Here is a 26758-nt window from a genome sequence, read left to right as displayed (position 1 = left end):
CACTTCCATGGGATTACATCTTGGAATCAAGCAAACTTTCTGCGAGTTTTTACGTTGCACACTTCTTACTCACATAAATCACTTAGAAATTTAGTATTTGAAAAAATGAATCTGCTATATATTAATCCAGTTGTTCAATCAAATAAATAAAAAATGTATATAAATAAAAAAAATTCTTATTTTTATGAAGAAGATAGTAAACTTTTTTTTAAATATTAAATATTTTTCGCAAAAAGAATGTTTATGACATTAAACCTGGCTATATTTATTATTTTTTCTAAATCCTGCTTAGTACGAGATTTGCGCTGCGTTGCTTGCACTGTTTTGAACAATTAGAGAAATTTGATGTTTCATCTGTTTGTAAATTATAAAAAAAGAAATTAATCTCCTTAATTGCTTGCTTATTAACTACTGTTGTGTACTTTATTTTTTCGTAATGTTAGATGATTTTTTTTTTTTTTTTTTTTTGTTATTAAAACTTGTCTTGTAAATTGTAAATTTGTAATCATTGTATGCTAAAAATTTATAAACATATATGCAAAATAACAATGGAATTAAATTTAATATTTATTAAAGTTGAGTATTTGCTGCAGATAAATCCGGAAACATTTAAATGTTTAATTCCTTTAATCAAGTTTTAATAAGGGGGAGAGCAGAAAGCATTGCAAAATTGCTTTTGCATGGTAGGCGCCAGAGCTGGTGCAGATGGTGCCATCACTCCGGGTGGCAAATTTTTAGAATTTAGGCAAATTTTTAGAATTTAGGCAAGTAACGTGCAACAAAATTTAGAGATGGCAGAATTTTTTTAATTTAGAAAAGGAGCTGGATAGCAGAATCTAGCGGCGACTAGCTCTAGCTCTGCTTTTATGAAGTAAATACTGTAGACAAATCCTTCATATATATATATATATATATATATATATATATATATATATATATATCTGAAGGAAGATCTGAAGGAAAAGTGGCATTTTTGGATATCCTATTCAAGCAGTTATTTATTACTTTTCATTTATGTGTAGTTTTGAAGTAGGTGAACAATAACAATATCCGTTGAATTGCATGACAAAGCTAAAAGTCTAAATGAAGTTAACTCTTATTATTTTATAATAATCCCGTGGTCTCCAACCGATGCATCTTAAAGGATGGTGAAGGATGCTACGACCAAATATGATTACTATACATTCAAAAAATACATTAAGTCTCCGTTTGTTAGCCTTAGGCGGCGCATTTTTCCGTGAAACTTCGACAGTCGTTAATCTACTCTAAGCTCTTTAGTTTAAAAGCGCAGCGGAAGAGCAGCAGGCAAAGATCTTTTTGAAATGTTAGATAACTTCATAGTGACAAATAAAATAAGAGGAACTAACTGAGTAACGTCATGTTACTCTTTCGCTATTAGGCTGTTACAGTGGCCTAAGAGTATTTATCCTCGAGAATGCTCTTAACCATTATATTATCCACAGGGACGTCTATCATCTCAATATTTGAGTGCTAATTTGAAAACATCCTGCACTTTCTGATAAACATAGCAAATTTAATAAAAATCCGGTATGAGCAAGGTGTTTTTCTGCAAAATGTGTCAAAGTACGGGGATGAACATATGAGTTTTTTACTTCACAGCACAGTCAGTTGTCTTCCCCTGTATCTCGTATTTTTGAACTTGGGCAGGAACTTTGTACTTCTCTTAACAACGGAATCCATATCAATAGTAAATGCTTTCTGGCGCAAAAAACTGCATACACCAATGAAGGAGAAACTAACTTACTCTCTCTCAAGTCTCTGCCCTTTTAATTGCTTAATCCGACCCGTTGTGTAATTTTATGCATCGACATTTTCATATCTTTCCTATCCGATTTTTACGCAAACTGCCGAAATCAGCAGCGCAAGTGCTCATCTGTTGTTACAGTGTATAAGGGCGTATAAAAGCCTGACTAGACTAGCGGTCAGCCTAAATTGAGAACACTAGATATGCCAGAAAGAATGCCCCATGTCATCCTAGCAAACAGTAAGGGCACTGCAATAAATTATCACACAAGCAACATCGCCTCTTGCGACGGCCCTGCCTGCACGGTGGACTGAAAAAGAGCTCTTTGATCTGTGGATAAAAATCTTTACCCAGTCCTGCTCTTACTTCTGCAGCAGTTCAATACAGGAAAAGAATAATAATGTTTACCTCAACTATTGCTTCTGTAATTCAGTGGCAGTAAGCTCATTGTATATTTTGACAACTACATTCCTGCATTTCATTTAAAATTTCTTACATTTACTCGCATTTTAGTACTTTAGAAACCAAGAATCTGATACATCTTGCATCGAACTGTTTGCCATTAGTAAAGATTATACTTGTCTTTGCCCAATTCAGTACAACAGAAATGCCTAATATTTTGTGAGAAAGCCCTAAATATATCTGTGTGAGGCTGAAACTTAACCCGAACTAATCGAAACTTGATCTGGATAAAGAAATGAACGACCACTCATCTGTATAAATATTAATTAACAAGATGTGTAAGACGAAACGATCTCCGATTTCACACTAATTAAAAAATGTGAAGATAATTTTGCTAAAAGTAAACGATAATTTATATAGTATATATCTATATGAATACAACGTTAGCACTGTAGTATACCAGTGACCGCTTTTGGGGCACATATCAAAATTGCACATTTACTAGTGTTATTTCCTTGGTAAAAAGCCCTTTTTAAGTGCACTGTATTTGTATGTTTCCTTCCACGCTACTATATAAGATTGCAGTTATGTTTTTGTCCCCTAATTTAAGCAATATTTATCTAGTTAATGCAAGAATTATTAAAACTGTTAATACAGTGCAAGTTCTTTCGTGATATCCGCCAAGTTACTAGGACCGTGGAAAAAACGTGCTTGGTCAGGGGAGGCCGCGGATCGAAAAGGTTGAAAACCTGAAATCTAATCTATAGCAATATGATTTATGTACATGTATACAGCTTCGTTTATTTAGCAATATTAAGTAAATATTTAGTGGAAGGTTTCGCTAGAAATATTAAAGTAGCTGCTCTGGGAATTGTCATTAATTTAGTTTTCTTAAAAGTTGGACTGCAACGACCTCTTTGAAGCTACCTTATTAAAAGAAAAATAGTAAATATAGAAAGGAATAAATTTTCCCCCTGATTCGAAACGCATAACCGGTTTTTTTTAACTCCCAGGTAACTTCATCAAAAAAGATTCGTGTACTGCTGTTGTCTTGCAACTCCTTTTCTCACTCGTCAGCAAAAGTACATTATCCTTTTGAGATTTACATAGATACGGTGTTATTCTTTTTTTTTTTTTTTTCTGTCTCTAATAGCATATACTTGCAGCTCATTATATAAATTTATATGTATTGCAAATCCGAGCTGCATGTTGAAATATAAGACAAGCATGACGATGTACGTAACAAGGTAAAATATTCAGCAAATTTTTCCTGACATTTAATAAAGTAAAATAACATTTTACCTTGACACATCGTTGAAAGAATTATTTTAATGTTGACGAGTAATAATGAAAGAATTTTTCTACATGAGATATTAATAAAATTAAGTGATAGGTGAAAAGAATTAAAGTCAAAAAGGACTGCTTATTTGATGTCATTTTATATGAAAGTTATGTTGCACCTTTGCTAAAATGTATTGATCTAGTGCCTTGCCATAATGAACAACGCGAAATGTAAAGGAAATGAAGTAAAATAAAGGACTGTAATTATAACGACTATAGTATTATCTTATATGACAAAAATATTTTAGGTTATTCAAAACCAGGACTTTATGAAAATTGTACAAAACTATGCGTTTTTCTTTGGATTATTCGCATATACATTACAAAGTATTTGGTTACGAAGGTCATATAAATTTAAATTAGGTGGATTAATTTCGAAAAGTGTTTTAAAGAAGAAAATTAAACAGAGTCTAATAACATAGCTTGGGGACTCGCATATATTTTATTTATTTATACTTATAATAGTTATAAGAAGTAATACTTGTAGAGACATTATATAATTTTTGGAAGCAGAAGAGATGAAAAATTAGCAATGCCATCGCCGGGAATCGAATCGTGGACCTCTCAATTTTACGCTCTGAGTGTGCTGGCTACTACACTACGAAGGCGGGAGAAATACTTATATACTTCCCATTTTTAAGGGCGACTGGGGTTTTTAGATGACCCAATCGCCAAATCCTGGGTGAGGAGAATCATCATCCAACACACTTTTTAGTTCGGACGCTATTGTAGAGACAATAGGTAATTTTTGGAAGCAGAAGAGATGAAAAATTAGCAACGCCTTCGCCGGTAATCGAACCGAGGACCTCTCAATTTTGCGCGCTGAGTGTGCTGACCACTACACCACGAAGGCTTGCTAAGAAGGCGGTATAAAATACCTTATATACTATGTTCTAAATGGATATTAAGTAGATTTACGATTTGGTGAAAAATAAGTTATAAGCCGTAAATATTATGCTTTAAATACATTTGCATTCGAAAGAGAACAATTGCGCAATTATCCCAATGATTATTGCAAAATTGTTCACTTTACTTTTTTTTTTTCCCTGCAATACCTTTTCTAGGCACTTCTGCTTTTGTTACGATGGTTAAAAATGTTACGGTAAAGTGCGCTTTTAGGTCCATGAAGTGCATGAAAATTTTTATTCTCATAACAATAATTCCCTATATTAATACAACAACATTACAAATTTACTGTTTCCAAACGTTTGCTACATCTCGTATCTTTATGCATACGCAGATTTATTTTAATATTTTCCTAACTCAATTATTTATTCCAGGATCTCCGAATATATGTTTTCTCTCAATGACACAGTTTTAAGTTTATGGTCAATGCTCTAAACAAGTAGTTTATAAAGAATAATTTTAAGTAATACCAGTAAAACTGGTAGCATTTTAACCATCTGCCACTACCTGGAAATTTAACCTAGGACTTTCTATAGTTCGGATGGTGTTCTCACCAAATGAAATATCCGGACCCATTAATCAAATATGGATAATTTCTACTTAACGATGAGGTGAGAATGATTTTTCAATGGCGAACTGAATGCGGGCAAGGAAATAATAAAATGTTGACATTTTCTATTTAAAAAATGCCAATAATTATCTGCATACTTTTATTATTGATAGAGTCAGTCATAAACTGCTTACTTTTATTACTGATAGAGTTAGTCTCTGTTTAATTTTATTACTGATACAGACAGTCATAAAGATGAAAATAATTTCCAAGGTAAGTTCAGTAACCATAATTTGTTTTAAAATGATTTATGAAGAAAAATGTATAAGAATCCTATATTAAGATACCCAAGCTTCATAATTATTTTTTCATTCCGTGAAACGCAAATGGATAAGAATTTCCGCTATGAAAACTTTTATGCTGGTCACTTACTTTCGAGTCATTTAGTATATATAACATGTATACGACCCTAAACCTGTACGAAATCTAAAAGTAATTTGACGATTATTTGGCATAAAAAGTTGCACATTAAGACAATGAAATCAAAATTTTCCTTGTTAAAGAGCAGTATTTTGAAAAGTTATTGCAAAATACAACCTATAAGGAATTTTCTCCGTGGAATAATTGAAAAACGTTCAGATAGCAATGGCTATGTCTGGAGTTAGAATCTCGGCAAGAGAATCGCAGATTTTTCATGTTTCATGTTCTATATATATTCCTAATATCTCTACAGTGGCATCTGACTAAAATGTGGTGTATGATAATTCGTCACCTGGACTTGGAGATTATCTTCCTTTCCTAGTCGCCTTTTAAGTTAGGAAGAATGTAAGGAATTTTCTCCTTCCTCATTGTGTGCCTTCGTGAAATAAATGGCAGCATGCCCAGCTAGCAATCAAGAGATCTGGACTTCGAATCCCGGCGAGGGTGCAACTGATGTCTCGTGTTTCCTGCTTCGAAAAGTCTCAGACTCTACAAAAGTTAGATTGATTTAAAAAAAAAAAAAAAAATTTCTATGCATTTCGAGAGTCGATTTTATAATGATCTCTCTTCATCAAGAAGCAGTATGCTGTATAGAATGCTGCAAATTCATTTTTATATTTTGATCAGAATTAAATAAAACATTAGTGCTCTACAGCCTTTTATCTGAAACTAAATAAAAGCTGAAATTTGCTTAGTTTCAAAGTTAGCAAGTTACTTTTAAATCCTCTTTTACCTATACAAGGCACGACTACAAGTTATCAGATATTTATACAAATCACTACGGGGCCTCACATACATTAGACTTAATAAATTACTATTTAAAATTTTCTTCACAAATACTGAAGATGAATAATTAACATAAGTAAAAATCATTAGACAACGCAACCAAGACTGATTAAATAGTTTTAACTATTTAGTTCGCTTGCCTTAGATTTGATAGTGTTCTGTTAAATAAATTACTTCTTATTATGAATTAACATTTCCATTTAATACATCATTCTTCAAATATTACATAAAGTTAATGAAATATTTCTTTCATTTCCATTACTATTACTTACTTAGAAGTAAACTATATTATGCACACCAAAAAGAACAAGAAAAATCTACGTTAAAGAATTTTCTCTTTAATTTGTTCTAGTGTCTATTAAATTATAAACCGGCATTGAAAATAAGAAAATCTAGACGTTCTTAATATTAAAATAAAAAAAAAATAATAAAGCCAACAGAAAACATTAATGCAACTTAAATAGTATCGTAACTTTTCTCTTGATTTATTTGTAAATAATAGTATACATGTAATATTCTTTTGAAGAAATCATTTACTAAAAGTGTCCTTGCATCTAAATGTAATATTCATTTCTCGCTTTATGCATAAAGTTAACATAGTTTGTTTGTAAATGTTTTTACATGTCTTTTTCACGTTCTTTGAACTAGTCCCAATAAAAACAAATCAGTAACTTTAGCAATGTATAAAGCTGCCAGCAGTTTTATTTTAGCATAAGACTCAGTAAAAAAAAAAAAAAAAAAAGATAACATCTGTAGTTTAAATACAAATTAAATTGGTTTATAATTAAAAAAAGTCTCACCATAATGGTAATAATGAAAAGAACACAGACAAAATCTAAGTGCTTTACCAAAAGTAGAAAAAAATTTCCTACATCCTTTTGATAATAATGCTTCTAATTTCCGAGACCTTCACAAGGGATTCATCACATAATCTACAATTAATATCTCTATAAAAAATACTATTATATTATTATCTTTCTTCAGCTGATGTATTACTTTTCAAGCTAAGTGCATTCAAATAAACGTCAAAACCGTTTCTTAATAGCTATTCTGCTCTTTAAAAATGTATTATCTGTGCAATAATTCAATGAGTGTATGATTTAATATTAGCATTTAGTTATACAAATTCAGTTTAGAAATATACAATACATACAAGAATTCATGACTAGATTTAAATAGCTTAAAGCAACAGGACCAAGAGATTTAAAAATGAAATAGATTTTATGGAAATATATTTATTGGGAAATTTATTCCCTTACATAATCCATTCTGAATATTGTCAAAGTCTATATACATTTATTACTGCAAGAAGCATAAAATATGTCAAATATTTTAACAATGAAAAAATTCTACGTATATACATGTTCAGAAATAAATTAATACCTTGGTAATAAAATAATAAAGCCAATATATTAACTCCTTCTTGACTGTGGTTTTATTATTTATTCGAAATCTTTCATTTCGATCTGTCCTTCTGAGTTCTCGTTCCTTTGTTCTTCATCATAAAACTTTGAGCACTGTTGATAAATTGAAATGTACTTAATACGTATATTTCGCAGTTAGCGAGAGGTGATATAGACTAGAATTGTTAAGCTTACATTTAAAATAAAAATATCTTTCTTGGTTCTAGTTCACATTTATATATATACTAATTTTCGAGGCTTAATTTTCATTTCTACCCTCATTAATTCTGACCATTCATGTGCATCAATATCGTACCACGTGATGCCAGTATTATACCTGCCATTTATATTAACATATTGACAATGGTTATACCACCATCCACTATTATAGAAGTCTGCACAATGAGTGGCTTCACTAGCATCGTTGTCTCTGTCTGGTGTGCTAAACGCCATTCCATTGTGGTACGTCATAGCATCACTAGCATTCCCTCGGTATCCTGCGATCACCAGCCTGTAGCTGTCCGACTCATGAAGAACACGAAACGTACTATATTCAGCGTACTTGTATTGTCCCGCAGAATCCCAAATATCAATACGTAGAGCATAATCCTCAGAAGAAGTAAGATCGTGAAGAAGGTCATTTCCCATCCAAAAATCACCACCAGAAACATCCCCAAAGCCTTTCTTGTAGAAGCTCCAGTCTTTGTTGAAATTTTGATCCCCTTTCATTCTCCTCTGTATAACTGTCCATTGGCCATCCGACGTCTCCATGTCACAGTAAACTTTCACAGGAGATTCGTGAGAAAGCTCAGCAGGAGGTCGAATTAGGTATGTGCCACTTTTATTCTCCAAAATATGCTCTAAGGTCGAATTTCCAGAGCAGTCTGAAACAAAAATAAATTTTCAAAAATAGGAAGTTTATGTAAAACTCCATTTGAATTCCTTACAATTTCAAAATTAAAGATTTTTGCAATTATAATGGCATTTTTTCATAGTTTAGAGTTTTTTAATTTAATGGTGAGTAATTTTTTAAAATAAATTTTCATTCAGAATAAATTTTGTATTCTATTTTAATATATTTACCTAGGCATGTAAAAAGATAAAGAAGTTACTCAGCCACAAAATAACGCTATTTGTATTTAATGCCAAAAATTAAATATTAAAATGATTATAATTTTCCCCTCAGCCATATTTTATAAGTATCACATAAATCCAATTAGATTAAAATGGTATAGTAATCTAATTACAAAAGGAAACGAAAGACGTTTCAACCACGGTTAATTTCAGTTCTAACTCTCCTATAGTAGGCGTTAAAGGTTTTTTTAAGGTAATTTACCATAATTTGTTTTAAATAATATTTATACTCCTTCCTTGGTCTGGGTTTTCATGCTGAAATTGAGTTTTCTAAAAATAAATTGTCAAACGTTGTGGTGAAGGTATATTAGTTCACATTCGATAAATTTGGCAAAATTTTAGCATTAAGCAAAATCTATAATCACAATAATGCTTCCTTCCTGCCAGGTTTAATTTACTTATATCTCTCTTCTTTTATATTTGACATGTTATATTTATCACAAAAACCAGCTACGCACAAGGAAGACAAGTTTTAAGGTTTCATGAAAGAATTAAGTATGCATTTTATTTGATTTCACTTAATTATAATTAAAACAAAATTTATTCTTTTATTTTCATTAGCAAAAGCTTCTGCTTTGATTATTTAATATAAGAAGAGATGAAATTAATATAAGTAAACAAAGAAATTATTTTATTTTTCAGCGAATCCTCAGTTGAATGCTAATATCCTCAAATGAGCAGTTAAAATAGCTCATGGTGATATTTTTGTAGTAAATATATTATAGTATTCATAATCTATCCTTATTTAAATTTTTAGATATTAAAATTTTACATACCTTGAGGTAGTTCTTGAGCAAACAATTCTAACTCTTCTGCTATTTTTTCTTGCTGTCGTTTCATTTTTGGTAAATCTTCTTTGAGCTCTAAAATCGTTTCTCGGACTTTTCGCTGTGTTCTCTCCCACCTTGATAGCTCTCGATCATCAGCTTTTTCCATCACTTGACGATGCAGAGATTCGAGTTCTGTTCTGCCGGCGTCGACGCTGTTTGACAAGGATTTTATTTTAGATTCCAGAGAAGATATCCGAATGTCTTGCATAGCCATCATATTACTGTTCTGATTACCTACTAGCGTCCTATTTAGCACAGCATTTTGCACAAGGAGTATTCGAAAATGATTTCTTTTTGAATCGGTTTCAACACTTGAGATATCATTTTTCATGTTTGACATAGTTTGTTCAGAGACTATTTGTCTGTCACGCAATTCTTCCAAATCAGATTGTGTCTGCGAAAGATTATAGTCCAATTTTGACATTTCTCTTCGTATGTCAGCAGTTGTCTTATCATAATTACTTTCTAAATGCTCCAGAGCCTTGAAAAGTTGAACTGTTGAGCCATGAAGCTTTTTAATACCCGAAGAAGTGATATTATTTACTCTAGATTGTATGTCCATTGTTTGGCTCTCAGTCTTATTTACTATGCCTTCGAGAATTTCGAGCCTTTGACTGGTTTTTCTTTGCTCCGATAGCAAAGGATCGCAGTTATTTGCAAATCTTAAACAGATTTCCTCTAAAGAATTAAATTTCAAGATAAAAGAAGCCTGATTTTGCTTTATATCTTGCACTTGCTCCAAAAGATCTATTTGTCTGTTTTCAAGATTATCTATGATGTCTTGCAAATGATCTACTTCTGCTTTCCAGTGTCCATGGCGAAGTCTTGGGTGATGATTTTCATCTGAAATAATTTATACCCAATTTGTACTTTCAAACAGTTTCATAAAAGAAATCAAAGTATTATTCCAGTAAAAAAAAATATTATTGAAGATTTTTCTGTTTCATAAAATTTTCATGTTAATCAAATACTAGCAACCTAGTTCTAATTTGTGAAGAATACAAGTTCTTCATTCTCTATTTAAAGTTGTAAGAACTATGGAGTTAAAGTAATTATATAAAAATCATACATGTGTTTTTGGTACAATTAGACATTAACTGCATTAAACTAGACCAAAAACTAAATACCTCTTTAGAAATATTAAAATGTTACAACTCTTTTGAGATTACTGACTATCAAAATGTTGATAAATTATTATAACAGCATAATTGCCTACCTGTTCTGTTTTCTCGGCTAGAGTCTCTATGATTTGCTATTTCTAAACTCTGAAATAAAAAAAGTATGATATTTTAAACAAGAAACTACTGTATGGGAATAATGAACAGAACACAAACAAATCACACAGAAGTTAAATAATTTTAGTGGGTGATAAACATTTTACTTTTGTAATTACCTGTGTTCTTAAATAAGACCTATTTGATCGTCCTATTTAATGCTTTCTATTTTACTGCAGGATGGGGTTGCACGATTTGATATATAATTGAAATCAGAAACGAATAAGACACATTCTGCTAATTTATAGTAAGCTTCAAATACAATAATAAAACAAAGTAACTCGTGTTTGACATTACAACATATCGTTAAATTTTGCAAAGCTTTACTTAACGGAAAAAGGTGAATTTGTTAAGCTTGCATAGCAAAGAATTAATGGTAACACATTTAGGAACACTTCTTTTGTTTCAGATTATTCTCTAAACTCTAAAAATGTATTTTCTTAAGCTAATATATCTTACATTTTAATTTGTGACGTGTGAACATGCCTCACCTTTGAACGAAGCTCGTATAGAATCCAGCATTTCAGTTTGCCGACGTGCTTTTATCTTTAATTCATTTCTATTCATTCTCTAACGTCACTTATCAGCCTAATAAATCTATTTGTAGTATGAAATATTCTATCTTTATCCTCAAGAAAGAAAGATAAAATAAATCTCAAATCCATCTTAAATTTCTTTACTCAAAGTAACGATGGCAGTAATGTCTCTCTTTACAAAGTGAAAGTCTTGTTTAAACTTCGTACAAATTATGAAAAAATTGTCTTTCTTAAAACAAAAAATCCGCAATATCCTATGAGCATTTTGCAGATTAAAAAGCTCAAATTTTTGATTAAATACTTCGCTTACTAAAAGTAAACTATGGAAGAAAAATATATCTCTTCCAATGGTGATGTTAATATATTTGTGAAACAAACAAGGAAAATTCATCCCGATATAATTAATTTGAAGAATACAAACTGTCTATCTATCAACAAATGACGATCACAACCTAACTCATAATATGTTTGAAATAAAATAGATAAAGCACTTTTGGGCATTAGCCCGTTAATTGTGATACCGAGATGCAGAAAATGTTTTCCCAAGAATGCTGACTTTTGGTTTCCACAAATAACTTCTTTTCTCCTTCTCTACTGTCTCATTTCTTTCCTCCTCGTAATTACCGAAATGCTGACAAGTCTTAACGTGTTCTCATACGATTAAGTAAGAGAAAATGCAGAGAAACCAAGAACTCGGGAATTAAACCGGGCCATTAATATAAGTCTCAGTTTCAAAAGCATTAAAAGAAAGGGAAACAAAGAACACAAAGATTAAATGAACTCAACGCCATTAAGTGTCAGTTTAAGCAAAAACGTCCATATGTATTTTCAGCAAGAATTTTTATTCGGTAGAAAAAAATATAATCCTCCTCAAAAATAAAAAATAAAAAGGAATATTTAGAATCTTAAATAAATTCCTTTTCCCTGTTATTTTAATTATATATATTTTATGTTTAAAGTAATCACTTAGACTTTTATTATACCTAAAAATGTAAATTTAATGAGTCACCATTTTGCTTTATTATTTTTCACTCAACCTTTCACAGAAGTTTCTAAAACAATGACTTTATGAAGGCATTTTTAGAAATTAAAATTTAAGAAGACATTCAATAAAATCACAATACACGTGGAGAAAACTCTAATTGTTAACTTTTTCGAAATATATAGGTGGATTCATATCCATATATGTTTGTTAAGTATAAAATAGAAGAAAAATTGTGATGCTGTTATACTATATGTACACATATACATGTCACCTAAAAACCGTAAACTGTGAAATAAAAATTCGATAGTTTTGTTAATCATAAATTATGAATGTTTATTGTTTTGTATACTATGCACACTTTACAAGCTCAGCGATTTTCAGTCCAGTTGCGTTTATTCTAATTTATTTTAGTATATTATCTTCTAAATGTTAATAGTTTTTCTAAAAATTCATGCATTTCGTCATACGTATTCCTATGCAAGAATAGAAGAACGTGGTCAGAATGATGAATTTACATCTTTTGCTGTTTTCACCTAAATACGTTTCCAACTTGTTTTTCAATTTTAGGCTTTTCGAAAACACGATATGCATGTAAAAGAATTCTGAAAAAATCGTAATTCGATGTTAAGTAAACCTTTAAATTACTTTCCCTTATAGATAAATATAAAAAGTGCTTTAATGTATGTCTATAATAGGTATATCTATAAAAATATAATTATAACAAATGAAATTTAAATATAATCTTTTATATACCCATAAGAAAGCTCAGGATGATGCATATAAAAAATTCTTTTTTATCTTTTTTACACTATGTGCATAATGTAGTAATTTATAAGTTTGATCAGTTGCATGTGTACTTACCCTCTTCTGAGAAAGCAAAATCTGTTCTTTAAACTCTTCTTTCAAAGCATCCATCTGTTGAGAAAAAGAACTTTTGTTAATTTTAATATTCATTTTTGTCAATTTTTGATTCACATAGAAAATATAAATAACAAGAAATGTATTCATAAAATATTTAAATGCTCTAGAAAATACTATTTAAGGAAATGCTCAGATTTTATGTAGTCCCAAGAGAATACGCTTTCCTTTAAAAATTTTCAAATAAAAATTAACTAGAAAATTTTTATTAATCGCTTAAACTTACGATCATTATTTCCAGCATCTTAAATTTTATGTAAAATTTTTGTAATTAAAATATATGTATTTTAACTGAAGAAATAATGTTACCTTCAACTTGGAGGTGGCAGCAGAATTATTTAACTTAAAATGTAGCTAGGATAAATTAACATTTCAATACCTGTGTTTTATCTTTAAATGTATTTCAAGTTTTTGAATGTGTGTACTAAATTGCTCGTTACGTGATAAGAATCGCCATAGGTTACGCAATAGATAATTCAGTCATAATAGATAATGCCCCCCCAAAAAAAAATACTGCTAAACAGCATTGGTAGATGAGTCATTATTCATAAATAAATTTAGATATTAGCGGAATATGAAATTGAGAAATTTTGCCTTTTTTATTAACACTTTATTAATTCGTTCAACATCACAAAAACCGTCATGAAAAAACTTTTAAAGCCTGTGTTAAAGTCTGATTTTTTTTAAAATTTCTTTCGTCCTACTCAGGTAATATTTCAGTCTTAATGTCAAGGAAGTGACGAAATGCTGAAGAGAGCTGTCTATTAAAAATTGTTGTAACAGTTTTTTCCCATTATTTTGAAAATATTGCGAGCAAATTTTTTTATTCATAGGCTGGAAATGTTCGTGTTTAAGAACAGATTTTCCGAGTTTAGTCGTCTGGCCTAAAACAAGCATTTATACTTGCTCAAAACTAATTGGCTTTCTTTAAAAATAACTTTACAAGCTCAGCGTAAAACGTTACAAACATTTGAAATTGCAGTCATCTCTTTAAATATTGATGACTTCTAGAAAGCTGAAACACAGAACAAGTTAAAAAGTATAACGATAGGCATTCGGTTTTAAAATATACTATACATTTAAGAATGCCAAATAAATGCGAAAACAATCTCATAAAAATTTCATGTTTAGTAAATATAAAAGGACTTCATTTAAATAAAAAAAAAACCTTTTCTGACATCAGTTATCAACTTATTGTGTTAACTAAGCAACAGGTAATTTATTTACATGAGAAAATGTTTGCTAAACTTCTCGCATGCATGCTTTGGCAAAGATTAGCACTTACTGCAATAAGTACTAAAGTGCAACAAGTACTAAATCTCACGTTGTGAGTTAATCTCTCGTGTCTGACAGTAACGTTAGACCAAGTCCATGAATTTTATTGTGACCGAAAGGCAAGGCTAGCGCCTGTCGGTGGCTTAAGCCTTTAGCATCTTGTAGGTGACAGTAGGAATTTCTCCAGCTTTGCTCAGTTTTGAAGAAGAATCTCCCAACTGACAGATCCAAAGGTCACCCACCCACTTTTCTTCCCCTTCCAGCAACCATTCCAGAGGAGTTTCGCTTCGTCAGTATTTTAAGTGCCTCGATGCCGCAAAGGCATTATACAAACATAAATGCCTTCTCCGGGATTCGAACCCGGACCCAAAGCTGCTACAGCAACCTATTCCCGTATCACCAAGCAAACAGTGCGACGACTAAAACAAAGGTTCATTTAGTACTTACTGCAAGAAATGCAATAAAGTGTGTCAAATAATAATAAAATAATCATTATTTATTGATAAATAACTGTTAACAGTTATTTACGTTGCAGAAAAATAATCGCGTATACAATCTTCTAATCCCTGAAATGATATTTTCGTGTTAATTAATTTCTGATGCACACTCACTTTTTCATGAAAAAACTGAATGAATTAACACTTTAGTATGAACAAAAATAGCAATGGAAAAACTCTAATTAAGTCAATTTATTTGCATTCCTAGCAAACTTTATATATTTTTAAGCATCTTGATGCGCGTATCAATAGCAGAGAAATAACAATTGACTAATTTGAGAAAATTTTGCTAGCTGATTAAACTGCTATTTAATAACTGTTTCAAATTGCCTAAAATACGTTACAAGTTGTTCAGAAAAGTTTTTGGTGTCTATAATCATAAATTCTACTAATTCAACATAAGAATGAATTATGGTATGTCATCGTGTACAACATAAAGAACCAAACCATGAAATCAGACTTAAATCATATGCTTTCAGGGAGTAAAAAAACGCGGAATTGTGCAAGGATTGAACAAATGAACACTCTCTTTTCTACCGATCAATAATTATTGAATTCTTTTCGTGCTGCCTTTGTCTCATTGACTAGAGAAGAAACCCGCTTTCTTGAGGAACTTGTGTCCCCTTTCTTTTCCTTCTTTTTTTATGATATTGGCGCAATTTGCTGCTGGAAAGTATAGGTTTTTTCATCCTGGAAGGTATTTTTAACCTTTCCAATGGAAGCGTTCTTGAAGGCCAGCGACGGTGAGTGGCCTTCGCGGAACTGAAGACAAGAGATCAGCTTTTCCTCGAAATCTGGTTCTAATTATTAAGTTGGCATTTTTGCTCTTTCGCAAATAACTACACCATTCCTATCTCTCAAAATGTTTTTGAAAACTTCATTTCCACATTTGTATCATTTTCAGTGATACGGCAAAGCCCCTTGTTGCAAATACGTTGTATATATATATACATATATAACGAACATCAGTAAACAACGTTTAAACCCGTAGTGAGAAAACAGAGCTTGAGCCAGTGTTGGGAATTGGTATATAAAGCAAAACTGTATGTGCTGTGCTTGATGTTCAGTATTGTTCAATCTAATTAACTCTTAACGTTAACTTCAGATGAAATATTACTCAGAGACAGTTTAGCATTGAAAACAATTATACAGCACTTTAAAACGCGGACTCAGTTATATTAGATACAGACAATCTTATACGTATGTTATATACATAGCATATAAAAATAATTTTTGTTTTTAAAATTCTTAAAAGAAATTAGATATTCTCATGTGCTTTTGTGGTGTAACGATTAGTATATATTCAGCTTAGAAATGAACCCATTTTTCACCTTCTAGTTGGATGTGTTGACCACAACATAGTACATAAGAAGGCTAAAAAGCTTACTAAATTCTTTACAAGCTTACTGAAAAGGCATGATTATGCCATTTCTTTATATTCATAATATTTAAATTGATAAGTAATAGTATACTGTCAGAAATCGCAACTGTTCAAGTTCAGAGCTGAATCCTTATTAATGTTTGTAAATATCAGTATTAACTTCGAGGTTTTCCGGTTAAGGGTAAAGAGTTTCATTTCCCTTAAACTAATCTGCACATACGAGATGAAAACATTGAACACATCATTTTTTAAGTCGTGAAAACTTTTTTTTTTCTACTAAATATGGCTTAAAATCAAAGCATTATCAGTTAAGGACTAAAATATTTCAGTACTCATACATTTATTTAGTTGCGTTTACGCTTACGTTTTTTTAGTTATCTATACGCTTACTTGAATAAGACAGTGATAAATTCTTAATTAACGCTCGTTATGAAGGGTTTTAAAATTTATTTTAATTGTTTTTATAAATTATCTGTATCAGCAAAAGGCAACTTTGATAAACTGAATGAGATACCAACAAAATGCAACAGGTTTAGTACACTTTTTATGTATTAGTAAGTAAAATGCATATTCAGTGGTATTAATTTTAATCACAAAGCATAAAAGGCTGCAAGTATGCATTTCATAAGTTCAGTGCATAGTTATGTTTTGGTATGTTTAATTACGGCAAAGCACTCGAGGGCTGTCTCCCTAAGGAGAGGGAGCCTTCGTGGAGGACTTTCTAAGGGAAACTGGCTCGCATATGCGTTACACATGGGGAAAACCACGAAAACACCCATTAAGCCAGCCCCTTTCGCCGGGATTCGAACCCTGGACCGAACTACCAGTGTTCAGGGACTTTACCACTCGGCCGATGGTCTCAGTGCATAGTTAAAAAAATATCTATTGCAGGTGCTTTAAATCGGATGTGCTTTGTTTTAAATAGAGATCAAATTTAATTGTCAGATATGTACTTGTACATGAAAATAGATAATACTTGTTCATTGAATTACACATTTATACATTAAAACAATATATAACAAATCTGTTGGTAAATATTAGTTAATGTCGCCTCTGCACATTAATATATTATAAGGTATTTCTCCCGCTTCGTGGTGTAGTGGTTCTGCACACTGGGACGGTATTCCAGAGGTCCGTGGGTCGATTCCCGGGGAAGGCGATTGCTAATTTTTCATCTCTCTGGCTTCGAAAAAAATCCTAATGTCTCTACAATATATTTTCTGCATTGCATTTTAATGTACAATTAAAAATATTCATTGCAATTAAAAATATTCATTTCATATTCCACCGAAATGGTGACGCATTAAATAATACATTTATAAGTATATTTTTTAAGCTTTATAAGCGTAAGAAAAGTTTTGTCTCCGTTGAAAAAATGGACACTTTGTAGATAACTAGCTGGTTTAAATACTTATAAAAGGAAGAGTGAAAATTTTCTTTTTTTGCCCATTACTTTAAACATATCAAGAAATGAATGTATTTTAAAGTAAAAAGGTCGATGCTTAGTCAGATTGTGATAATCCGTCATATGATTAAACTTTCAAGCTGTTAAGGAGTACGATTTTAACATCCCTGTTTTCGCAAAGAGTAATTTTACTTTGGTTACATTTAAGGTAACTTAGCTCGCATTCTTCCACGAATATATATGCACTGGAATTATTAGCCTAACCTTTTTCCAGATATTTTTGATAAATGTTTTATTGCGTTACTAGATATTTCTCTTATATCACCTAATACATTTAAAATGAAGCTAATCATAATTACACCATACCATCATTTCTAAATATTTCCTTCCAAAGTAAACTATATTTAAATACAATGCAACAACAACAAAACAAAAACAAAGAAAAAAAGTGAAAAATCATTTACTCACCTCAACTAAAATTCTTTGCTGTCCTGCAGCAGACTCCTGAAGTCTGGTTCTCAGTTCATCCATATCTTGCCTCAGTTGCTGTATAAGAGCAGCATTTCTTTCGCGATCCACTCGGACACTATCCATGCGATGTCCAAGAGCAACCATATCTGACCGCATAAGAGTCAAGCTTGTTTTGGTCTTCTCTCTTTCTGCCAAAGTAGCACTCATATTAAGAGATGACGCCATCTCCCTCATTTCATGACGTAAGTTTTCGACTGTCCTCTGAAGCCACCGGACAGCAATTCTGCCGGATGATGCCAACTCTTCCTTCTTCCGCCGAGCTTCACTTTCTTCTACCTGCTTCCGAAGCCGGAACAATTCTTGACTTAAAAACATTGCATCGGTTCTGAGTTCCGGTTCGTGATCTTCAACTGCTTCAGAGGCTGTCAATAAAGATGACAGAAGGGTACGGAGATGACGGCCTGAAGTCATCTCTTTCGAGTCCCTACCCTGCACCTGAGTCGCATCATGGTTCATTGCCTTTACATTCCTCCATGCTTCTTTCCCAGCCATTCCCGAGAAAGCCTCTGTCAGTCTCACGAATTCAGAAGCTGAATCTTCATTTGGCGAAGATGTCGGGGCGTAATGTTGTACTTTCTCTTCTAATCTCCGAATAGTTTCACTGTCTTGTTGTCGAACTTTCTGTAATTCTTTCAACTCTGTTTGGAGTCCTTTGACAATATCTTCAACGCTCAAAGACTCAGAATTTTCAGAACTAACAGAAGTTAAGATAAAAGCCATAACAGTTACAAGTATCCAGCGCATCGTCGAATGATAAATTATACAATTCTTCATTTTGCAGAAAAAGTTATAACTTTGAAACATTCGTTGTCTAAGAGTTCAATAAATGACTTCTCCGTTTAAGAGCTGTTTCATAAAAACAGAAGTCATGAAACTAAATTAAAATCTCTATAAGCAAATAGTTAATGCAAAGTGTTTCATATCTAATCTGAACAATAATAAAACCATTGATTTAAACATTCGCGATGTTCAACTCTTAACGATTTATTCCATTATTGTGAATTCCCTTCTTTTATAAACGCAGAATTCAAAAAGAATCAGATATACACGAACTATATAGCATTCACTGAATCACACAACTGACCGAAGTATCCACGGCTACGTTTCCGATTGCGAAGAACATCTTCTGAGCACAAGATGAAAAGAAGAGCTTGTCCTCGGAGATACAACTGACATCTGAAACAGGAGTACGTTTGCGAGCCGCTGCTCAGAACGCCGTCTCAAGATCCAGAATAAAGTAAGTGGGTCGTGTAGAGCAGCTGCCGCTTTCTAATCGGCCTATGCCCCACGTGGCCGGCAGCATCTCAGATGTCCCCCTTTATCCCGCCCCAACCGACAGCTGCTACCCGGAGGATGTTAGCCCCCCCACTCCCCTACTACACGTTTCTTCAATACCAAGACGCTGTGCAGGTTTTCCTTTCCTTCAATTTTTTCTTCTGCATTTCGTGTTTCTTATTATTAAGTCGCAGATGCCAACGCCAGTTGTTTCGTAGGGATCCCCAATTTGAGGAGAGGAAAAGGGGCATTTGCCCGGTCTCTCAAAATAATTGATTCGACAACGGATTGTAAAAGAAAATTGAAAGGAAACAGTTGTTCAAAACGATACTCTAGAACCAACATCTTCCAATCTATCTATCTATCTATATATATACATATTTCTTTCTCTTCCCCCTTCACATTCTACCTTCGTGTTCATTTTATCGCAATAGTCGAGTAACTGTCGCCTCACACTTTTTTTAATATCCCATTGATGTAAGTAAGGAGCACGTTTACCACTTTGTGTGAAGCATACATATAAAGAAAATTTGAAATATGTTTGGAAATGATCGCCCATTCGGGTACTTTTTGATACTGAATGAAACTGCATCGCTATCCATACTATTCAGGCTACTCACGTATTTATATAACATATAATATCAAATATATTCTGCACAATAGAGTTATTATTTTTATCACATCCACTTATCATATTTTTATATTACTGTTATCTTTATGTCACTCGAATACTAGGGGAATTGAAATGTACTCTTTTCAACGTTTTGTGAGGAATTTTTATTTGGGTTCGATATTTATTTTGGCGTTATCTCTTCTGTGGTATTTCCGTCTGGATTGTAAAAAAATAAGCATATCGCAGCTTTAGATTTTGTGCTTAGAAAATTACGTCTATTTCTAGAATGCATTTCAACTATAATCCCATAAACTGCTCCGAAATCTCTGCATTCAGCTCTAACATAACATATGAGCAATCATGCATTTACTTTAACTTGTCTCACCTTGGACAACCGCTTTTACTAATTATATGCTCCCGCAAACTACATCAAAATGGCGTTCCACTTAGTATTCCCGTATTTTCATGAAATTGTCTCACCTTGGACTGCTTCTTTTACTAATTACATACTTATCACGGCAGCAAGTGCTGCGTTTTTTTTCTGCTTTATGAAGTAAGCTTTCATGATTTAAGAAAGACGTTTCCTTACATTAATCAAATACTGTTTAAGCGTATTTATTGAAATTTGTGGAAAGCATTCATTTTAGAAATACAAAGCAGTAAAAAGCATTTATCAACCAACAAATTTAGGACGATATTTACAGGTTACAACATATCATGGCTTATGAAGATGGTTGAGAAATAAAATTATAACCTTATTTAATAATACGTTTAATCAGATCAAATGCTTAAGAAAAATGAATGAATATTTCAGTATAAAACTCAGTTGCATTTTTTAAGTACATAAAATCATTGCAAAATAATTGTGTTCACTAAAATGCCCAAAACTCCTGTTTCTTGATACTCTAAAATTAATGTGCCAGATATTTCTGTAATGCTAGCAAACTGTAAATGAAAGGAAGAAATTCAGGTGTCACTGCATTTAATTCCTTGTAATGACATCCCTTTTCTTGTTGATGTAAAGCGAAATCGAAGTCTTCTACTCAAAACTGCGCGTTCTGCACTAATCGCATTAGAAAATCGAATCTCCAAAACGAGCGAATTTTCAACTGTAAACCGCAGTTTTAACATGCTCCCAAACAGAAACGTCCAATAAGGGAAAAAAAACTTCAATACGCTGTCCATATGTATTTCTCTCACGTAAATGAATCATGAAATAAATAACTGGAATGAAAAAATATTATTCTAAAACAAAAAGTTTGATAAAATCTTCTTTAGCACTTAACGGATTATTTTTATCTTTCACTGGAAAAAAAAATTCTTTAACAAACACGCTTTTCCTGAGTTAGCTGTGTGCTTGATCCTTAAGATGTTCTTAATTCAAATTTGCCCTTTTTTTCATTATTGCCTTTGCTCTTTAAAATTCATATTTTTTTTAAAAAGTGGAGATTTTCAAGGATTAATCATGACGGTGAAGCAGTAAAATAATTGCATTTAAAACCATTATTTGTTAATTAAGAGGTTTAAAAAATGTATGTTGACTTAAATAATTTAATTATAATAATAAAATGCAATCTCGTTTAATTGAAAACTCAAAAGCTGAAAATAACAACATGAGAGCTTTTCAAAATTGTTTTTAAATGAATTCAAGCATAAACTCTTTAAATGTGCTGTATACACTTCTTAGCTCAGATTCATATTTTTTAATTATGAAAATACTGAAAATAAGAATTAATCTTTATACAAAATCAGGTTTTACACGATAGTTGCCAATCGCCGCTTGTTTTTAAGCGACATTTCTCGCCGGTTATAGAAGTTAACTGCAGAATGTTCGCTTGGCTTCTATATTTTTTTTAAAGCTGTGTATGTCATGTTTATTTCCGTGTCCTGTTATTTATTCGAATTTTGAAATATTTCTTGTTGAACCAACATTCCACATCCGAGGGCATCATCATTTTTTCTTACTTTTTTCGAACTAGAGACCAACGTCATCCACAAAAGAGACTAGTCATTTTTTCCGCTATTTTGTTGTTGCAAAATCTGCTCGTGGAAGGAATTGCAAGTACAGATATCTTGCTCCTAGTGAAGCTTCAAAATAGCTGAGGCTCATTATTTCGCTGGAAAAACATTTTGTGCTCTCGGGAGACTCGGAACTCCGCAATAACCGTTGCTTTTTTATTTAAAAAAATTAACGGCATCTAAACTGTAATAATGCTGTCTTTTAAAAGGAAAACATACCTCTTTTGGGATCGATATTTTAGGGCAATTTACACTAAAGCCATCTTATGCCATTGAATACTGATAGTTAAAAAGTTGAAAGTGCAATCTCGATCGTATAGTTTTTAAAGACTGTCTGACTGAATCACGTTCCTAGAAATAAAAAGTATGTGATATCCTACATTTGAATTCATGAATTGAAAGGTAATGCTTTCTCTCCAGAGAGAAGGAAACTCAGTGTTTCAAATAAAGGCCTTTACCTGTTTAGTAATCGAACCAGGACCTACTCGCACCGGACAGACGTTTTACTAATTTCTACCATCAGAAGACTTATAAATAAATTCTACTTAACCATGAAACTCACATAATTTGACTTATTGATTTGAAGTTACATGACTGGTGCATCGATCACAGTATTATTTGGTTAACTGATGACTTCTTTCATCTTTGCTTATGAGAAGTAAAAATTTCGCATTCTTAAATTGTCATCATTTAATATTAATGAACTGGTAACATTTCGAAGTTTCAATTTCCTTTTGATACAATAAACTGATATCGAGAACCACTTAGATTTTACTGAAAAGAGTGTTACGGTAAAGCTATTTAAATTTTTCAATTTCGACTATAAATGTTGAAATTATCCGTTGGGGTAAATTGCATATGTTGTTTCAAAGCATTATTATTACCAAATAACTGCATTTCCTATGGCGTGAAGTTTCATTGTACTGTCTGCCCCGTTAATTAAAATTAAGCTATTCTAAAAAGTACTATAGCTAATAATAATGGGAAATAGCTTTAGTAAAAATGTTGCTGTAGACTATCAATGACCATGCCCATTAAAAAAAATGCGTAGAAATTTATATGGTGTAGTACAGTCTGCATAACCTAAAAACAGGTGACAGGCCAGATATTCTTTTTTCTTCCTTTTTTTAAAGAAAACAAAAATTTTTTATTAACAAAATAAAAAAATATTTTAAACCAATTTTAAATGTCACTTACTAAATATTTATCAAAACATACATAAAGAATAACAAAACATCTCTTTAAAATTTAAATTTCATTCCTTGCAGCAATGGCGCAAAGAATTAATTAAATTTGTATTTAAATTCAATTTATTCTTTTGAAACAATTTTGTTTGTACTTAGCAGCTTTAGCGTTAATTACCTGGTTTGATTCTCTTTTTATTATAAATTTTAAATACAACTTTCAATTTCTAATATTTTTGTTTTCTTTTTAGTTAATTCTAATTTTAAACTCTCTAAATAATTTAGTTTAAAATAGTTTAATACAATAGTTCAATTTTAATTAATTTTAGTGAATTAATTAGCAATAACATTTAAATTCCCAGTTTTTTAAAATTTTCCTGTCCAAAAATTGAGTTAAGAATTTTTACTTTAAAAATTCACTTTATTGTAGGTTAGCTCCCTCTTTACTTTTATTATGGCTCGTATCAATCACATAAATTTCCATAAATGTCATTCCATTTTCATGGTTTGGTTTTGCACTTGATTTACTTATGCTAACTGAATTTAAATGATATTGTAGATTAGTTCGAAAATTAAATCTTTTATATGTTTGCACATTTTTTTTTTAATTATTTAACTTTAAATTTGCTTTTTTACGTATATACATGTTTTTTAAAATTTAAATTTCATTCCTTGCAGCAATGGCGCAAAGAATTAATTTAAATTTGTATTTAAATTCAATTTATTCTTTTGAAACAATCATAGGAAAGTTTTATATTTATTTCCTATCTGAAATCTTAAGTTTGGCATCTGCAAGACATTTTTAATGGTTACATGTTGTAATTCAAATACTTTGTATATATGCAGCTAAATACTAAACTTTCAGACCGAGATTTAAGTAATTCTAATATACTAATTCAGAAGTCAAACAACAAAAATCAGCGTTAATTTACAAAATTGGGCGGTTTTGCAGCTGAAGATGATGGTTCGGTAAAACCATCGAAACTAGTCCTGTGAAAATTTTGTAAATTAACGCTGATTTTTGTTGTTTGACTTCTGAATTAGTATTTATTCGGCGTGTTATTGTGTCTTAATTAATTCTAATATGTTTAATTAATAAGTAAATGACTTTAATTTAAGCTAAAAATAGAAAAAATTATGAAAAAGTTCTATGCTTTCAGAGAAAATTTTCCAAGTGCTCTCAAACTTGAAAATAAATAATAGCAGTCTAGTTTATTTTTCTTATTTATTAAATTTTTGTTCGACGCATTGATAACAATACGCATTTTTTAATGTAAATAATTATAAACTTCTTTATTTCTAACTACAGCTTAACACTTGATGAGTTTCGATTCTGATAAAATTTGTAGGCTTGGAGAGAAATGAAACTATAAATTATCTTCATCACGGATTGTAGATTCTCATCAGTTAATCGTGTCCTTTCGTATTCATTTTCAACTGTGGAATAATACTGCTCGCATATAATGTACTTCCAAACAAAGCGATTATTGTTAGTTCAAACATTCGTAACTGAGCTTATTTAATTTTTGTTAAGTACGATAAGTTTGATGAAGCTTTAAATCAATAAAATCTACATCTTCATTACATTGTAAATTAATTAACTTCCTTCCTTGTTTTTCAATGCATTATTCATGTTCGCTTTTATTGGTAACGAAAATCATGTAAACTTGGACTTCAAATAACTAACATCTTAAAATCTTTGCAACATCGTAGTTGCAACAAATACATAAATAAAATGTACCCGTCGGCCGCATAAAATTGCTTCGAGAACCACGTGCTGCTCGGAACACTAATGTATCGTGCCAGTTTGTATGTCTGTTACAAAAATTAACTGAAGATAAATAAATTGAACATGAATAAACTGATGATAAAATTAACTGATGATGTGGGCCGCATAAAATGCTTCGAGAGCCGCGTGCTTAACCGGACCACTGATGTACCTTCAAGTTACGAGAATTAACTCAAGATGTATAAACGGAAGATGAATAAACGGATAATAGAATCAAACTAAAGATATGGGGCGCATAAAATTTCTTCGAGATCCGCATGTTATCCGGGCCACTGATGTAGTAGAAACGGAAGATGAATAAATTAAAGATGAATAAACTGATGATAGAATTAAAACTAAAGTTGTGAGTCGCATAAAATTGCTTCGAGAGCCGCGTGCTATCCCGACAACTGATGTACCCTGCGAGTTTGTATGTCTATTACAAGAATTAACTGAAGATGTAGAAACGAAAGATGAATAAATTGAAGATGAATAAACTGATGATAGAATTAAACTTATATTGTGGGCCGCATAAAATTGCTTCGAGAGCTGCGTGCTTTCCGGGCCACTGATATACCCTGCCAGTTTGTACGTCTGTTACAAGAATTAACTGAAGATAGTATGTTCTGTCATGTCGAAATATTGTCAACCTGTTAGATAAAGGAACTTCACGGATTCAACTGTGCGTTACGTCGCGTTTTGAATGTTTCGTTTATCTGAAATCAGCAGATTATAGTACTTGCTGATTATAACAGTGACAGTGAAAGTGAATTAGATGTTAGATTAATATAATTGCAGTATATGAACACTTTTTTTTTTTTGGCAGATCTCAGCAAATGCTTAATGAACAACACATTTTCATGAAATAAATAAGTGACGTTAATAAAAGTTAATTGCATATAAAATCTGAGATAAATTCAAACATATGTAAGATATGCATATATCTAAATTGTTAAGACATTTTTCTTTAAGATTATAATATTGTTTCTAAATAATTAATTCAGAATTCTCAGGGGGAATTAAGTAACCGAAAATATAATTGGAAATAGATAACGTATGTCAGAAAAGATATAAAATAAATAATCTCTGAAATAAAGATACAAAATTAAAAAAAAAAAAAAAAACTGAAATAATAAAACTCTTATTTTCAGCATTATTTTTATGCGTTTTGAAAGCTGGCATGTACCATTTTTAAACGTGTTCAGGTTATTACTAGCACGTTTTAAATCAAGAATCGCAGTTTCCTTTCTACTTGAGTTCATTATGAACTGCTGAATGTTAGTAACCAAGAGCTAGTGGGTGAGGAATGTTAATAACCAAATGCTAGTGCGTGAGGAATGTTAATAACCAAATGCTAGTGCGTGAGGAATGTTAATAACCAAATGCTAGTGCGTGTGGAGCATTAACAGCCAAGTGTCAGTTCGTGTGGACAGCTAATGCGCGAATAGCTAAGAGGTGTCGCATATCTTGGTCTTGCATTATTAAACTCGTAAAATAGAA

At 31.5% G+C, this 26758-nt stretch overlaps 2 protein-coding genes across 8 annotated transcripts in view; one reads left to right on the top strand and one right to left on the bottom strand.

Annotated features, from left to right (window-relative positions):
* Nucleotides 1–26758, top strand: part of LOC118183197 (uncharacterized) — a 509384-nt gene that overhangs the window by 382769 nt on the left and 99857 nt on the right. The window lies entirely within an intron of this gene.
* Nucleotides 7450–19669, bottom strand: LOC118200902 (uncharacterized). Its single transcript, XM_035372893.2, has 5 exons — nucleotides 18337–19669; nucleotides 13254–13307; nucleotides 10814–10862; nucleotides 9544–10440; nucleotides 7450–8517 (listed from the first exon to the last, which is right to left on the bottom strand). The coding sequence occupies exons 1-5, from the start codon at nucleotides 19201–19203 to the stop codon at nucleotides 7868–7870; spliced, it is 2517 nt and encodes an 838-aa protein (XP_035228784.1). The 5' UTR covers nucleotides 19204–19669; the 3' UTR covers nucleotides 7450–7867.

The sequence above is a fragment of the Stegodyphus dumicola genome, chromosome X2, assembly GCF_044657685.1.
Source record: "Stegodyphus dumicola isolate Sdum_Otavi_A_Nest chromosome X2, ASM4465768v1".
NCBI classification, from domain to species: domain Eukaryota; kingdom Metazoa; phylum Arthropoda; class Arachnida; order Araneae; family Eresidae; genus Stegodyphus; species Stegodyphus dumicola.
Note: the sequence above shows the minus strand (reverse complement) of the source record. Positions and strands in the feature narration are given on the sequence as shown.